Below are 17,146 nucleotides of genomic sequence, written 5' to 3' on the forward strand. Positions count from 1 at the left end.
ACTAGAAGTGAAGTCTTTAGTGTATATTTAAAAACCCCTAGGGTCTGGGCCGACCTCAAATTGGAGGGGCAGAGTGTTCCAGAGCCTAGGGCCAGCTGCTGCGAAGGCTCGGTGACCTCGGGTTTTGAGCCTGGTCTTGGGCACTACCAGCAGCAGCTGGTCAGCCGACGTTAAATCTCTGGCTGGGGTGTAGCGATGGAGGAGTTCTGCTATATAGGCCGGAGCCAGCCCATTTAGGGCTTTGAAAACACACAAAAGGAGTTTAAAATCAATTCGGAACCTAATTGGAAGTCAGTGCAATGAGGCCAGAATTGGGGGTGATGTGGTGACGCTTTTGGTGAGTAGATGCGCAGCTGCGTTCTGCACTAGCTGCAGGCGTCTAATTGATGCCTGGTCCATACCCACGTATAGAGCGTTGCAATAATCCAGCCTCGTGGTTACAAAGGCGTTAATAACCCTTTCTAGGTATTTTAAAAGATAAAAATGACTTGGTCTTGGCCAATAGTCGTATTTTTTTAAATAAAGGACTACGTGCTGTCCTGCTTATCAAATTTTAAAAGCGCTATTGAAGGTCACTCCAAGGTTCATGACAGAGGGGAGGATGTTTTAATTGAGGGAGCCCAGAATATAAACCGTAGAGGCTAGAGGTTGGGCTCCAAAAAAGATGACCTCGGTCTTGCTCTCGTTGAGGTTGAGGACATTTTGGCTCAGCCAGGATTTGATCTCTGTCAAGCAGTCCATCAATAGCTGTAATGAGTTGACATTTGAATTGAGAGGCAGATGGCTCTGTACATCATCGGCGTAACAATGGAAGGGGATGTTGTGTTTTGTGAGAATTGAACCTAGGGGCAGTATGTACAGTAGAAAAAGGATGGGGCCCAGAATAGAGCCTTGGGGAACCCCACAGGTAAGAGGGGCTTTTGCAGAGGAGAAGGCACCTAGCTGCACTGACAAGCTACGGTCTGTCAGGTAGGACCTGAACCATGCATGGGCAGAGCCTGTGATGCCAGCAGACTGTTCGAGCCGCGACAACAGGATGCTATGGTCCACAGTGTCGAAGTCAGCTGTGCATAGGTTTGAAGCCAGACTGAAGCTTTTCATGGATGCCATGCACGGTTAAAAAAGACTGCAGCTGGGCATAGACTACTCGCTCCAGGACTTTAGATACAAAAAGGTAGCTGGGAGATGGGCCTAAAATTTGCGAGAATGGAGGGGTCGAGATTTTTATTTTTAAGTAGTGGCTGCACCACGGCATGTTTGAAGGCAGCTGGGACACATCCTGAGCTAAGAGAGGTGTTTATTAGTAATAAAATACTTGCTCTGACTTTTTCTACTTCCCTTCCAGGCATGAACAGCAGTCGACAGATTCTCTATATCGCCGACGACAATGAGATCCGCAGCCTGGACCCCGGCATGCCCAACTGGCGCTACGAGCAGACCTTCCAGGGCGACGCCAGCGTGCGTATCGATGCGATGGATCTGCACATCAAGACCAACCGCATCTTCTGGACCAACTGGCACACGGGCCGCATCTCCTCCTACGAACTTCCAGGACCTTCCACATCTTCGACCTCTAGTGAGGGCAGGATCACCAACCTGCAGGTAATAAAGACAAACAAACTCCCCATCACACCGTTACAAACACACAGTCCCATGAGCATGCTGTGATCGCCTCTCCGCTCGTTTCCAGATCAAAGAGCTGAAGATGCCTCGTGGGATAGCGGTGGACTGGGTGGCCGGTAACCTGTACTGGACCGACTCGGGTCGAGATGTGATCGAAGTGGCTCAGATGTCCGGCCAGCACTGCAAGACCCTCGTATCTGGCATGATAGACGAGCCTTATGCCATCGTAGTGGATCCACAGAGAGGGTAAGAGATAAGCCGCTTTCACACCGCAGGACTTGCTGTACTTTAGTGCCGGCACTAAAGTACCACGGCACTGAATCCGCCAGGGGGCTAGTGCCAATCGCATTCACACCGCAGCACTTTCCTTGAGGCAAGATTACGCTGACGTCACTTCGTCTTCTTCTTCTCTGGGTTTACTGGCAGGCCGCAAAACCACTTCACGGCGAGTACAAAAAAAAACGAGAAAAGAAGAACTACACGGGGGAGGGGGGTTATGGCTAGAAAGGATCCGTCTAGTGTAAATGTGACGTCACGTTCTCGTTGTAACTCTCGTTGTAATCGGAGCGGCTCGGAAACACATCTTCAGCAGTAACATGATGCAACATACACATTAATGCAGCAGCAATATTAATAGAGAAACATCAGACTTAATAGTAAAACACTGCAAGGGCACTTTTTATTGCACCAGGAGCTATCTTGGGACTTTTACTGCGACAACGTTGACTGTGAATAAAAAATAAACCATAGTGTTGGTGATCTACAGTGTTGTCATTCTTCTTTGAACACCAGCAAGACCGCTAACACCCTATTTCAACAATCACACTCCCTGTCATTGACATAATTAATAGATAGTTTAGCTTCTCACCATCATTTGCTCTGGCCAACTGATGTTAACGATCGTAACTGAAAGGCTGCCTGCCAAACGTAAACATTCAGCAATGTGACATTCAGCCAAACTCTCGCGAGAGTTTTACACAAGACGGATCCTTTCTAGCCATAACCGGGGAGGGGGTATAAAGCCCACCCGCTGTACATGATATATATATATATAATAGGTAGGCTCAGCAGACAGACCGTAGTGCAAAGAGAAAGTGTCACATGATTATCTACTAAATAGTGAATTCAGCATCAACTTCACCAAGATGAAGTTCATATCTTCCTAAGATAGGTGTTACTATATGTCCCTACTAGAATCCGAGCTCAAATGACTCAAACCAACAAAATGTCCAAGCAAAGAATCATGTGCACCATGAGGCTGGGTTATAAGGGTAATTTACAAATAAAATACCCCATTATAACAATGGACTTTATCTTTATGTATTTATTATATATTACCCCCTCAGGCTGATTTTGGAAAAGGACATTACACGTTGTTTGGTGTTTTTCCTTTATTTATCTAAAACAAATGACATGATAAATGACTTGTGTTTATGTGTGTAAGACTTGTGTTTCTACCCCTGCCATTGCTGCACAAGGTTGCAACATTGTAGATAAATTCAACCACCGACACCCGTCTGCTCTCACATTCTTCTATTCTGCAAATGTGGGGTGGGACACAATAAATAAAGCTTCGCCAGTTTGTTTGTTTTATTGCACTGTCAAGACATAACAATAACGGCATCACGCCACTCAAGTAGCTTTTGCGAACATCGCTCAAAACATTTGGAGTTGGGAACTGCTTTCTGTAGAAGCTGCTGCATCCCGTCCTCAGAGTAAATTGCCAGAAGCGCCGACACTTCCTCATCATTCCACCGCTCCGGTGTTGTAGTACGTGTGGTCATAACTGCTTTAAAGTACAAAAAAACTACTCGCTCACGTGTGGATGTGGTTTTGTAGTGAGGAAAAAAATAGCTGCCTAACAAAAAAAAATCAGAGTCTAACGGGGCGTGGTTTGCATTTCGCCCAGCCAATAGAAATAGAATAAAAATTGGCACTCTTGTATCACCAGGTTCGTAACACCTCTCTAGCAGGGACTGAAAATGGCCAAAAGAGTTCCCGGCACTGAGTAGTCCCGGCGGTGTGAACGCGACATTATTGTTACTAACGGAACTAAAGAACCAAAGTACCAGGGAAAGTCCTGCGGTGTGAATGCGGCTATAGAGTGCTGAGCCTCAAAGCAGCAGTCGTATAGAATATAAGATTGATATCATGGCTTTGTTGTTGTATGTTTTTTAATTGTGTTTTCCAACTCTGTTTCCCTTCAGAACCATGTATTGGGCAGACTGGGGCAACCACCCTAAAATTGAGACAGCTGCTATGGACGGCACTCTGAGACAGACTCTAGTCCATGAGAACATCCAGTGGCCAACAGGTCAGTACTGCCTCACTATGATCAGTTTTCAACATATTTTAATAAACTAGGACTTCTTTCATATACGTTTTTTTACAGTACTAAATACTGCTCGTCACTGTACAGTATTTAACATTAATTGTGTGACCGTCTATGTTTCTTGTAGCTATTTAATTGCTCTTTTTACTTCACTGTTAGTGTACAGTTGTATTATTATGCTGCTGTGTTTATTGTATTTTTGTAACTCTGGCATAACAATTTCCTTCGGCATGATTAAAGTCCTATCTTATCTTATCTCTTAACATATTAAACCATTATGTTTTTTATGATGTTCTTTACAATTACTTTTTGACATACAATACTATGATGTGGACCTTTTTTCATGTACAGTGCCTTTGTTCAGCCTTTATATTGTTACGAGACATTCTATATATAGTACTATGAAACATTTACAGTTATACAGCTTTACTTTTTGAAGCTACACATCAAAATGACAGCATTTTCTTCCATTCTGTCTCGACAGGTTTGGCTGTGGACTACTTCAACGAGCGTCTTTACTGGGCAGATGCTAAACTCTCAGTGATCGGCAGTGTGCGTCTGGATGGCTCCGATCCTGTCGTTTCTGTCTCTGGAATCAAAAACAGTTGAGTTCTTTCTACACTCTCATCAACCATGTGTGACACATGACATTCAGAAATCTAGTATAAACATGTTGTCTGCTGATGTATTTCTTTTTAACATATTACTATTTTTCCCCCCCTCCCAGACCTGCTTCATCCATTCAGCATAGACATCTTTGAGGACTACATATATGGCGTCACATATATCAATAACATTGTCTTCCGGGTCAACAAGTTTGGCAAAGGCCCCATGGAAAATCTCACCACAGGCATCAACCATGCTACTGACATCGTCCTCTATCATCGTTATAAGCAGCCAGAGGGTGAGTTACCCTGCATCCTGAAACTCACAAGACTTATTCATTTATACATCTTAAAAGGATTTGAAATTCCTTTTGTACAGTTTTTCTTATATGATGCCCTTTTTTTCTCTGCAACAGTGACGAACCCCTGCGACAGGAAGAAGTGTGAGTGGCTGTGTCTGCTCAGCCCTAGTGGGCCGGTGTGTACCTGCCCCAACAACTACGTGGCCGACAACGGCACATGTGTGGAGAGACAGAAACCCACCACGTCCCCATTCAGTGAGTCACAGTACACCGAAGTACACATACAGTTAACTGAGCAATAACCCCACTTTTACATTGGTTGGTTTTCTTCTGGTAGGCCTTATATTCAGATGCTTTATACAACATGTTAACTTCATCATGGCATTGCCCCCCCCTTCCACAGCCCCTCCCTCAGGGCCCTGCGACCTGCAGTGTCAGAACGGTGGAAGCTGCTTCCTAAACTCCCGCCAGGTGGCCAAGTGTCGCTGCCTGTCCAGCTACACCGGAGAGAGATGTGAGATCAACCAGTGCAGGGACTACTGCAAGAATGGAGGCACATGCACCGCTTCTCATACAGGTAAGACACAATGATCCCAGCTGTGTATTTTCTGTACATTTCCTAAAGGTGAATGGCCTTTCAATGCATTGTAAGACCAACCTAAGTGGGAATACCTTAATCTGTCTGGATGTCTTTAAATAGAAACCTTTTAGTGAAATAAATATGGTATGGCAAATGTTATGTTATAATTATTTTCAAGCATTTACTTTATCCGATCCAACTTTATTTATGTAGCACATTTAAAAACAACAGAGTTGACCAAAGTGCTGTACATCAATAAATATATAAAAAGCAGCATAAATACATTTAGACAAAACAGATAGGACATAAAACACATGTAAAACACGAGACAATAAAAACATACTTAAAGCCACAGACCGAAAACTCTCATACATGATGTAAAAACAATATAAAACACAAGAAAATGAAAACCCCAATTCAAAAGCACAGACTGATAAGTCTTATACGTGGTCTGCAAAAGCATGGGAGAATAAGTGGGTCTTTAAACTTAAAAACAGGCAAAGTGGGAGCAAGTCTGATCTGGGTTGGGGCAAATCGTTCGACAGCCTGGGAGCAGCTACAGCAAAATGTATTCTACTGACGGCAGCTGAACAAACTTTTTTTCTGAAAATTGTTAGTACCATTCCTATCATCCTTTTGATGTCTTTGAAAATTCTCTGGACGATTACCGTAGTTACATCAATCACATGCTGACATGCTTCAGCTGGTGATTTCCAGATATCCCCTGATTCTATAATTAGCCAAATATGTTGTCATTTCAATTATTAATGAACTCAAATTTGGCAAATCTGTAAAAGATTGTAGTTGTTGAGATAAACAGCTGCATCCTTTGTATAAGTTCATTACATTTCTCTCCAATATATTTCCTTTGTCCCAGGTGCTCCGACCTGCAGATGCCCGAAGGGTTTCACAGGGCCAACCTGCAACCGTCAGACCTGTCAGGACTACTGCCTGAGCGGAGGAAACTGCTCCGTCAACATGGGCAACCAGCCCACCTGCAGCTGCCCCCCCGAGTACCAGGGGGACCAGTGCCAGTACAGTGAGTGAACCTCAGAGGCTGCTACATTTAGAGAACTAGACTCACTCGTAGACTGTAAATGGCTGATGAAAAAAATCTGTATGGATGCACTTATTCTTCTGTTGTACTGGATGCAAAATCCCCACCATTAATACAATCCATTGAAAAAAAGTTAGAATCTATGTCAGTTCTTTTCCCTTCTCACACGTCTCTCTTCCCATCCTCAGCTAACTGTGAAGGGTTCTGTCACAACGCTGGAACCTGCTTACAGACCGCCAACTTCACTAAAATCTGCACGTGCCCCTCACAGTTCATCGGACACCTGTGTGAGCTGGACAAATGTTACTTCTGTGGAACGGGCAAGTGTCTGACGTCAGCCTCAGGCGAGGTGTCCTGCAGGTAGGTTCACTTGGAAGTATTCACAAAATAAATGATATTTAGATTTGTAATGTAAGTGAATGTTTATTTAAAAAATCAGAAATATCTATGCACATCACCTTACATGTTGCATTGAGACATACTGTAGCACCCATATTTGAACATTCTTAATGTGTTAATGCTGCTATATCAGGACTTATTATCAACCAATATAAATAACTGTTTTCTGTATGTGTGCGTGTGTGTAGCTGTCCCAACGGTCAGACCCAACCCAGCTGCTATTCCTGTTTGGACTATTGCTCAAATGGACAATGTTCAGTGGACACCCGCACACTGCTGCCTCAGTGCAAGTAAGTACAGTATGACACACAACGACACACATTATTACACTTTCTTTATCCTTTTTCTGTCTTTTAAACTCACCATTTTTTCAAGCAAATTCACTTGGAATTAACATTTCTACTGTACTGATAAGTCGAACCAAAGTGTTTACATGGACTTCACTGCACATACATTAATGCACATTTCTACTGGTAGTGACCCCGATTTATTAATAATTTGCATACATAAATCACACATACTGTAACTGTCTCATTGTGTGTCCAGGTGTCCTGAGGGATGGACGGGGTACAGATGTGAAATTGCAGCACCTTCTGTGGATTCTGCTACTTCCAGTGGAAGTAAGTTACACATTTCAGCGTGTCTTGTTTGAAAAATATGAACTTTGGTCCTATTTGCTCACGTTATTTGCTCTCTCACAGGTTCTGCCTCCGTGGTGATCCCAGTGCTCCTGCTGCTGTTACTGGCCCTGCTGGTTGTTGGTGCCATCTTGTGGTACAAGCGGAGAATGCGCGGGTGAGTCTGCTTAGGCTTTAGATCATAGCTCCATTGTTCATCTGTTCCTCACACTATCTAGCTTCTCTTTCTCCCTTATCTCCTGATAACCAACGATTTCCTGTCTCCCAGGTCTCTATGGCGGGGCAAATCTCGCTCTCAGTCCTCGCGGTAACTTCATAGGGTTACATAATTTACCTGTTGACCCACAAATTGTGTCCCCTTCCCTAATATCCAGTCAGATTGGCCATACTGTGTGTCAGTCCATATGTCCAGTCTGTTGGTATTTGTAGAAATCTGTCTGTCCTTGCCTGCCATTCTCCCACCCAGCCACACAGGGATGTATTGACTCTTATCTGATGTAGCTTTGCTGGTGATGCACAAACTATTGAACCGTTTCGTCCTTCTTGCATCTCCATACCTTCCCCTTGTTTACATGTTAGGCTTACGCTATGTGCTTGCATAAAATATATGACTGTGCATCTATGAACAATGTTTATGTGCATAGCAGAATATTTGCAATGTGGAAATCCAAAATGTTCCACAATAGACATGCTGCAGTATATTCTCTGGGTTTGATCATATGACTTTTTTGCAAAAAGCTCATTTGACAACCTTAAATATATGTTGTATTGATTGTGTGATTCGTATGTTGCTGATGCTGAGTCAGTACCTGGTTCATGCCAAGTCGTTACACTTAATTAATTTGTAAATGCTTGCTTTGTTAATGAATGTGTTTGTCTTCGTCTGTCTGCAGTGCAAAGGGCTTCCAGCACCACCGAATGACAAATGGAGCCATGAATGTTGAGATTGGGAACCCTGCCTATAAGATCTATGAAGGAGACCCTGACGATGACGCTGGGGAGCTCCTGGATTCAGACTTTGCTTTGGACCCAGACAAGGTAACAAGCTTAACTTAAATAGTGGTCTGCTCACAGAAAAAGACAAATGATTTACCCCAAGTTGTAAAAAGCAATGCTAATGTATGATTTGTATGTACCTGCATTTCTGGGAACTCCTGCAACCACCCTCAAGGAGAAGAGTGCAATTTGATGTTTGGTAGCATTCATTTGGTAAAAAGTAGATTGAATAGAAACTACTCTAAGACAGGCCTATGAATTATCCAGAGTGACCAGGACAATGTATTTTGAAAGGCACACTCAATGCTTTGATCCCAGTTTGACTTGCGATGGTAGCAGAAATATTACTCTTGATATGTCAAACCCTCAGCTTGTGATGTTATTTATCATCTATATTATATTTAGGGATAGATAGAAAAAAATGCATATATAAACTGAAAACAGCTTTTTGATGCAACAACCTGTTACAACAATACAAAAACAGGGTTGAACCAAATTCAATTCATTAAGAAAAGTAAATAAGATCAAATCAAAGTAGTGTGGGCCTCCCTGCAGACTCTTATGACTGAGAGCGAGCGAGAGAGATAGGGAGGAAGAAGAAAGGTCTTTGTGAGGTGCTTCTGACAAAAGAACAGGAGACCAGACATGTTGGCACAGGTTCTGGTGGTAGGAGGGAAAATCTTTGGTTGTTTCTATTTGGGTAAACTTCCCTTTAAGAGCCTACATTTTTTTTCTTCTAATTTGAATGTTCTGACCTTTTCAAACACAACATGCAGTAAATGCCACCTTCACATGTTAAGAATCTCTGCCTCTATGTGCCCTATGAGTCACCATGTAATTTCCTTTGCTCTGCAGCCCACCAACTTCACCAACCCAGTGTATGCCACCCTGTACATGGGCGCCCAGCACAGCCGCAACTCTCTGGCCAGCACGGACGAAAAGAAGGAGCTGCTCTCCGCGGGTGACGAGGACATGAGTGACCCGCTGGCGTAGAGCTCGGACTGAACTCTGCCAACCCAGCGCTGAGCCCACGAGCTCTCTCATCTTATGCCTTTACCAACTGAAAAGAAAAGCAACAAAAAAAGCGAGAACACTGTATAAAATGTATAAAATGAAGGACTACTTTTTTAAGTGATTGCAGTATTATATTTTGTTCTTTGACAAAAAAAACCCTCTGGTGACGAAAAGGAACCATTTTATAGACATTTATTCAGTTCTTCTCTTTAATTTTTGGTCACCTCCTCCTCACAACTCTCCCTCCCCTCTCACGCATATAGCCACTACCTCTGTGCAAATGTAAAAGATAGAGGGATACAAACGGCAGTGGAACAATTTTTATTTTTTATTTTTGTATGAATTCTATAGGGGGGGAGGACAAAAAAGAATATTGTTCCATCCTAGAAAACGTTGCCAAGTCTTTGTTGTTCCTGAAAGAGAAAAAAGGGTCAGTGCTCACTAAAAATGCTTCCTGGTGTGGCTCTGTCTTTCACGTCATGTGTACTATGGGATGTGCTGCTGGAGGTCTGGAGGAGTTCACATGGAAGCACGCAGAATCCAAGATGGCGTCTGTTGTGTTGTCTCGAAGAACTACATTCAAGTGATTGTCTTTTACCTCCTTGCACAGACTAAAGTTATACATATATATATATTTGCATATATATAAACCTATTAACAAAGTGTCTTGAAAATATACCCAGGAATACAAACATCAGTAACAAATAGCAGTCCGTACTTTTAAACTTTTGTTTTCGTATAAGTGGCATACTTTTTGTCAGCAATGAATGAGTCAATGGCAGTGAGCTGGATGAAGATGATTGTAACAAAGTCCACATTCCAGGAGCAACAGTCTGGGATGGATATCCGTGGCCTTGGTTTACTGCAGGACACTCTGGAGACGGATTTTGCTTTGAAACTGTTAAAGGTCTTTTTTCTTTTTTTTTTAGAGTGACGGTAAGCTTCTGTGAATTTCTGGTCATCACTGAAAAACACCCTGCGATGATCAGCTAGCTGAGGATGGTTGCATTTGGCTTTTGTTCCTTGTCTTTTGATTGTAAATGTAATTTCAGGAAAGTGCGGGGAGGCGGTTTGATGGTACGTACTTCTGTGCGAGATTGAGGTTTTTTTTGTCTTTTTAAACGTGTAATTTAGGTTAATGCTCATTGTTAAGTGCATTCCCAGGAAGGGGACGAGCTTCCTGATAAGCATTCCTTTGTTAATTCCTTTGCCTTGCTGCTAACGCTAACCCTCTGTCAGTCAAACTGGTTTTTAGTCTTAAAGTGTTGCTCTCTCTGTCTCACTGCTCACCACGATGCTTTTAACTGAGTTTATCAGCCATACCTGTCATATCTCTCTGCATGGTGCTCACACACACACACACACACACACACACACACACACACACACACACACACACACACACATCCTGTAGGAAACTAGCTTTGCCCCTCACTTGTCAAAAGTATTCATCACATTGTATTTCTTTACATCCTGCTCTGTTAGATTTTCACATGTAAATTAGAACAATCATTTTACAGTTGGAGAATTTCTTTTGGTGGAAAAAACCCACATGGATATTTGTGGTTCTGATTGTTTTGTTATGATTTTATTTCTTTTTGATATAAGAAATTAAATGGATTTTTATAGTAGAAAGGTACGGTGACTCTGTCCCTCATTTTGAGAGAAGGAAAAGTAATCTCTAATTATTTCTGGTTGGAGTACATCACAAGTAAACACATATCCTTTAAGAAATCAGAAATAAAACATTCAAATATAGTAATCACTTGTTTTGAATGTTGCTTCATCAAAGAAAGAACAGCTTTGTTAAAACTCTTGAGATATAATGATAGTCTTGAATTTACATAATTGTATCATATTTATTATTTAGGAATTTTCATCTTTCAGTCAATATACAATAGCATTGAGCATATATTTTAAAAAGTAAATTTCTTGATTTGAATGTACATGAATATAAATGTCTACTAAGACAATAGTGTCTCATATATTGAGCCAAATTAAGTAGTGTAAAGATCTCTCGCTACCTTTGTGCCAATGTCATGTAAGTTTCATCATCTCTATTCAAAACAGAGATAGCAAATAAAAAAAAGCTTAAGACCTCATAGGAATGGAAACGTCCTTCATCCATCACCACATCTATAGCAGGTTTAAATCATCCGAGCCCTTACGCAGCAGGTTTCTTCTTTACACATTTGTCACCTCCCAAATGTCACTTTAAAGTGTGACAGAAAGTGTTGTCAAGGCATATAACATTCATCTTTAAGAACTACTTGGACAAGGCACAAATAAAAGTCCATTTTAGACATTTATCTACTAGAGGTAAACAAAATAGTTATCTTACATTCTAGTTGTTACCTTAAAGCTGGACGTTTCATCTTTTGCATATTGTTGTCAGTATTATAAGACTAATATTATACAACAAGGCAATTGAAAATACAATCTTTAACAAATGAAGGCTGTCAAACAAGAAATGATAGCTGATAACAGCATTTACACAAAAAGGCACTTCTTAAGCAAAACATAAAACATTGAAGACATTTTGGTTTGATTAGCTTGTCCAAAAGAATCAGAAGAATAGACGCTCTTCCCTCCAAGGTACATGCGATTGAAGTCTTGATTGAATGTGTTGAAGTAAGGGCCCCATGATATAGAAGCTTGTCTATTATGATTAGAAGTCTCTTTAAGGCAAACATCCCAGCAGCAGCAGAGTTGGCATCTTTCCTTGGCTGACTCTCAGTCCTGCTACGTCTGCATAATCTGAGGAAATTAACAGTCTCTGGGAAAAAGATCCACATGTTGACAGGCATTTGTTCGCAAAAGCAAAGTTCTTCCTGCTCTGTGGTCCGCCAGTCCTCAACTCACCTGTCTCTTAGTCCTCTCTCCCCGTGGCACAGAGCAGGGAAAGTCTTTTGTCTGCCTTGAGACAGAAGCAGCCCTTCTGTAATGATGCCTGCTCACTTAAAGTGGCTGTGAAGGGCCTCCATAAATAAATAAATTACCCAGCTCTGTCCCTCCTCTCAGTCTTTGTGATCTGCAGCCTCAGGGTTGAGATAGACCATCAGGACACAGGGGGGGAGGTTATAGTGGGGGGGGGGAGTATAAGTGACGAATAAGTGGTTTTAGGGTCTCTTCCAACCGCTCCGGATCAATGCGTCAGCTCGCAGGAAAGGCTGGTTTCGGAGATCTGTGAGTAGGGGGGGAGAGAGGGGTGAGAGATGGGGGCACACATGTTAGAGGACCCAGGGGTCAATGTGCAAAATGTCTTCTTCCTATCTATTGTTCTCTTTTCCAGTTTACCAGTTCAACAGCTAAACCTAATTACCTAAGGTGTTTCTATTATTTTGTCCAACACTTCTTTTCAGAGGGTAAGAAAAATAACAGAAACACCTTTCTTTTTAATGCAATACAGCTCCGTGCCACAAACATCCTCCAAAACTGAACGTTATAAATATAATGAAGGTAGGATTGTTGCATTAGATTTATCTAGGTATCAGTAATAAACTGGCAATTGAGTGTATATGTTGGTCAAATTATAAAAAACTATTACTATTTAATTACTTCTGCAGTTAAACTTGATCTACTGTTATACTCAAAAGTATAAAATTAGCAAATAAGGGCATTAACAATAAGGACTAAACATCAAATGACACGTTCCCAAAGCCTTGCATTTCGCCTTGAGGCGGTGATGCATAAAACAGTGAAATGCAAGGCTTTGGGAATGCTTGTTAGGACAACTTGGTAACACTTATATTGCAGCAGTACCAATAAAAATAGCCATTATTATTACAGTTACAGTAAAATGGTCAACAAGCTCTTTCAATCGCTCAGCAATAATCGAGCTGAATGTGCCTGAAGTAACAGAAAAACCTCTCAGCTCTGTGACAAATAACATAGACTGAGTTCATGTGCTGTTTATGGGACTGAATGTGGGATATTTTCAGAGCCTGTTGACCAAATAGCTGTTCAGCACAGCGCGGATGACAGTTAGCAAAGACAAAACATGGCGGACGTTGTTGACAGGTAAGGGTGAATGAACACTGGACAACATGCAACACATAATAGGAGGAGTGAGGATGATGATAAAGATGACCTTAAGATTCACAAGGGGACATTTCAAATCTACAAATATGTTCTCAAAGACTTGGTGGAAAAATAAAAAAGGGAATTCATGTTTTAATGGCTGTTGGGGAAAATCATATTGTATTCCAGTCTTTAATGATCTTGTTTTCTAACTTGTGTGTTGTAAAGCAAATTTCAGTGCTGTGAAGCTTTCTCTTTTTTTTAATGTTTTTTGCATAAAAGCTCGAGCTGAAGCAGCTGACATCACTGTAGCAGCACACAGGAGCCGGAGGGCCAAGCAGGCCGGGACTAAGCCAGGCTACCTTCCTTACCCTCTCATAGGAGTGGGAAATACTGTCATTAATCTTCTTTTCAGCTGGAGGTGGTAGAATAAACAGTGGTGGTTGAGGAAAAAAGAGTCATATGTTAGCAGGAAACCAACACCAAACAAGTTAGTTTCATGGAACAGGCATTGTTGATAAAATTAGCCAAACCTCTTTGAGCGACCATTTTATATCCAGTTAAATTAAAGAAATATGCCATAATAATGCACAGCCTTTTACATTCGTCATGCAAGAAGCTCTCATTAAATAATTGTATCCTAGTCATGGCTGGTTGTACTCGTTTTTATCAATATATTTTTTTCACACGAAAAAATATATTGACCCTGTACAACTTTTTTTCCCATGGTGCTTCAGGCAAAGAGGTTTGGCTGACTCCTATCACCTGACGCCTGATAGGAGTCCTTTAAACAGAAACAACCAAATGACGGCCCAAGTTAGTTCACAGTAGTTATAGTGGTGAGGGTGAGGTTGGGGAGGTGACAGGGATCATGCTGCATGCACAGTGGGTCATGAGGCGTACGAGAGACCCCTGGACAACCTTGGCATTAGGGGGAGGGGCTAGCAGTTGGCGTCGTCACAGAGGTTGGCTTCACAGAAGAACCGTGAGCCGCGTTTAGCAGTGCGCGCTGTGAAGGGCACGCTCTTCAGTACTGGGGGAGGAGTGGGGGGAGAGAAAACATGTCACACCTGAGACACTGCCCTTCATGGGGGAAAAACACTGGATCTCCTTTAGGTTTCTTTCAGGGCTCCGTAACAAACCTGTGACATTTCTGTATGTCGCACAGATCTGTAGAAACGCACCTGGTAAAACCCTTAGGAGTTATTTAATAGGATTAGGGACAACACTTTACTATAAGTCGCCCTATTTTGTAAACAAATAGAAATAATATTACAAAAAACAGCTGTAATTATATTAAATAAGTCTTCATAGAAGAAACTATAGTCCCTGATAAATAATAAATTAATTAACACTTATACATGTCCTTATATTTACATACGACAACATTACATTATGTTATAAAACATTTATCAAATACTTGCTAAAAAAGGGTACTTAATGTAAAGTGTTATCAGATAAGGGGCACGAGGATATCTTTGAAGGGTATCATTTGCAAAATAAGCTGTTAACAGCTTAAATAGTAGTAGGATATAAGCATTAACTATTACAATAACATTAATGCAACATTTATATTATTTTAAGCACTGATCCTGACAAAACATTAGTCTGTTAAGGTGTTATCCTGAGGCTGTACAGTAGATGTGTATTTCTTCTTTACATTAAAGCTCAGATATGTGGGAATCTAGAACGTCTAAGTATTATCCACGGTTTGTGTCTCAGTTCCTATAAACAGAAACTGTTATTTGAATAATAAAAATCACTTAAACTACACATAACTTAAAAAATGATACAGTAAATAATGATTCTGCAGACTAAATGTAATGTTCATTTGGAATCAAACTGCCCGTCTGACTATCTACATGTTGAGGCTTGAAAGCTTTAGTGCAGTTCATTTCTAAGCCGGGAGTGACCGGAGGCTGATGTGCTGCTCTGGGCTCCAGATGTGCTGCTCTAGGCTCCAGATGTGCTGCTCTGGGCTCCAGATGTGCTGGTGTCTGGACTACGTAGCACAAGGTGCATTTCAAAGGAGCTGAGCAGTGAATGACCACAGTCATCCTCGACCCGGGACCGGGGCTGCTGGCCCCCACATGGGGTCTTTTTAGGGTGTTGTCTGTCCCACCTGTGATGATGTCCTCTATGGTGCCATCCTTGCCCTCGTACACGGGCCGGTGGTCTTTGGCCTGCCGTTTGCGCAGCTCTGCGATCAGCTCGTGCTGCTGCTGCCTCTTCTTCTGGGATTGGACCTGGATCAGCGGAGGAGGGGATATTTGTCCGGTTTACTTTATTTAGCTCTGAGTAAACATTTGACTATTCAGCTCTGTTGCACTTTGACTGTACCTTGGGCTCTTGCTGCTTCGCCTCCTGAGCCAGTAACTTTTCTCTCATTGCTTCCTCCTGCTTTTTCCTCTGCTCGTTTTCTGCCACTGCATCCTGGTGAGAAGAGAAAAACATGATCAGTAAGTGCAACCAAAAACAAAGCTCAAACAAATCCAAGTCAATACATCTGTGTGGCCCTAAAATGGATGAAAAACAGGACAACATTTCAACTAAGACTTTTGATTACATTTTCATAATGCTTTACTATGAATTTATTACATTTTATATTCAAAATACTGAACTATGATTTGTTTATGACATTTTTCATATTTAAAACAACTATACGATGTATTCAATAAAGTCTTATTTTTGAATATAATATTACCTTTTTCATTTTATTTTTCTAAATACTACATACGTCTTCTTTTATGATATTTTTTGACATACTGTATTATACTAAGTGTGTTTTCCTGTTTTTTTTAACATATATATATCGTTTTTATGATATTTTTGACATACTATGACTTGACTATGATTTTTTTAATATACCATTATTTTTTGTTTTTCCTATTAATTTTGAAACAACTGCTACAATGTTTTTTTCACACACACAACGACACACACCAACACACACCAACACACACACACACACACACACACACACACACACACACACACACACACACACACACACACACACACACACACACACACACACACACACACACACACACACACACAATCGTTGTGTTTCACGTTTCCTTAAGCAGATCCCATAAATTGAGACTGAGAACAATCTCAGGAAGTGTGTTTTCTGGTGGGGCAGGGCGAGGCGGGGGTAAAGGGGGAAGGGGTGGTGGGGGGCAGTCTAAACACCACAGCTGCAGGTCTGGAGTCAGACCCAGCTGGCCTTTCCTGTTATTTGGCCTCCGACTATACGCCACGTCCTGTGTCGCAGAGGCCACCAGCGCTCTGCCCTGCTCTCAACGAGACTGACAGCCTCCGAGCGCTAAACCAGGAAACCACTGGTCTGAGCTGCACCCTGTCAGTGAGGAAAGATACATAGATGCTGCTTGGTGTCCTCACCTTGTAGGCCTTGATAAAGCGCACAAACACGGGGAAGAACACCGAGGGCGGAGTCGTCTTGGCACTCTCTCCGAAGTAGTTCACCACATTGTTGAAGGCTTCCTAGAATCGGGAAGGACAGTGCCAGAGTGGAAGCATTGTATGTAAACACTGTTGAGTCATGATTGTTTGTGTG

The 17,146-nt window shown here is 41.8% G+C and overlaps 2 protein-coding genes across 6 annotated transcripts in view; one reads left to right on the forward strand and one right to left on the reverse strand.

Annotated features, from left to right (window-relative positions):
• Positions 1 to 11,185, forward strand: part of LOC307035032 (low-density lipoprotein receptor-related protein 1-like) — a 93,525-nt gene extending 82,340 nt beyond the window's left edge. Inside the window, exons 76-89 of the mRNA XM_079673968.1 lie at positions 1,346 to 1,602; positions 1,691 to 1,869; positions 3,831 to 3,937; positions 4,440 to 4,559; positions 4,683 to 4,859; positions 4,977 to 5,117; positions 5,266 to 5,439; positions 6,320 to 6,481; positions 6,688 to 6,859; positions 7,087 to 7,188; positions 7,445 to 7,518; positions 7,600 to 7,693; positions 8,430 to 8,574; positions 9,388 to 11,185. Of these exons, the coding sequence (XP_079530094.1) occupies positions 1,346 to 1,602; positions 1,691 to 1,869; positions 3,831 to 3,937; positions 4,440 to 4,559; positions 4,683 to 4,859; positions 4,977 to 5,117; positions 5,266 to 5,439; positions 6,320 to 6,481; positions 6,688 to 6,859; positions 7,087 to 7,188; positions 7,445 to 7,518; positions 7,600 to 7,693; positions 8,430 to 8,574; positions 9,388 to 9,525 (2,042 nt within the window). The 3' untranslated portion in view covers positions 9,526 to 11,185. The remainder of the gene's footprint in view (positions 1 to 1,345; positions 1,603 to 1,690; positions 1,870 to 3,830; positions 3,938 to 4,439; positions 4,560 to 4,682; positions 4,860 to 4,976; positions 5,118 to 5,265; positions 5,440 to 6,319; positions 6,482 to 6,687; positions 6,860 to 7,086; positions 7,189 to 7,444; positions 7,519 to 7,599; positions 7,694 to 8,429; positions 8,575 to 9,387) is intronic.
• Positions 11,186 to 11,385: 200 nt separating this feature from the next.
• fmnl3 (formin-like 3) overlaps positions 11,386 to 17,146 on the reverse strand; it is a 31,039-nt gene continuing 25,278 nt past the window's right edge. For 2 of the 5 annotated variants that reach the window (XM_079673972.1, XM_079673969.1), the window contains 5 exons: positions 16,972 to 17,073; positions 15,907 to 15,999; positions 15,689 to 15,812; positions 14,488 to 14,599; positions 11,386 to 12,730 (listed from right to left, as the gene is read on the reverse strand). In XM_079673972.1, coding sequence (XP_079530098.1) covers positions 14,508 to 14,599; positions 15,689 to 15,812; positions 15,907 to 15,999; positions 16,972 to 17,073 — 411 coding nt within the window. In that variant the 3' untranslated portion in view covers positions 11,386 to 12,730; positions 14,488 to 14,507. Of the gene's footprint in view, positions 12,731 to 13,937; positions 13,982 to 14,487; positions 14,600 to 15,688; positions 15,813 to 15,906; positions 16,000 to 16,971; positions 17,074 to 17,146 lie in introns of all 5 variants that reach the window. The other 3 variants (XM_079673973.1, XM_079673971.1, XM_079673970.1) reach the window with 2 other exon arrangements.

Source organism: Notothenia rossii, assembly GCF_949606895.1.
Source record: "Notothenia rossii genome assembly, chromosome: 4".
NCBI lineage: Eukaryota > Metazoa > Chordata > Actinopteri > Perciformes > Nototheniidae > Notothenia > Notothenia rossii.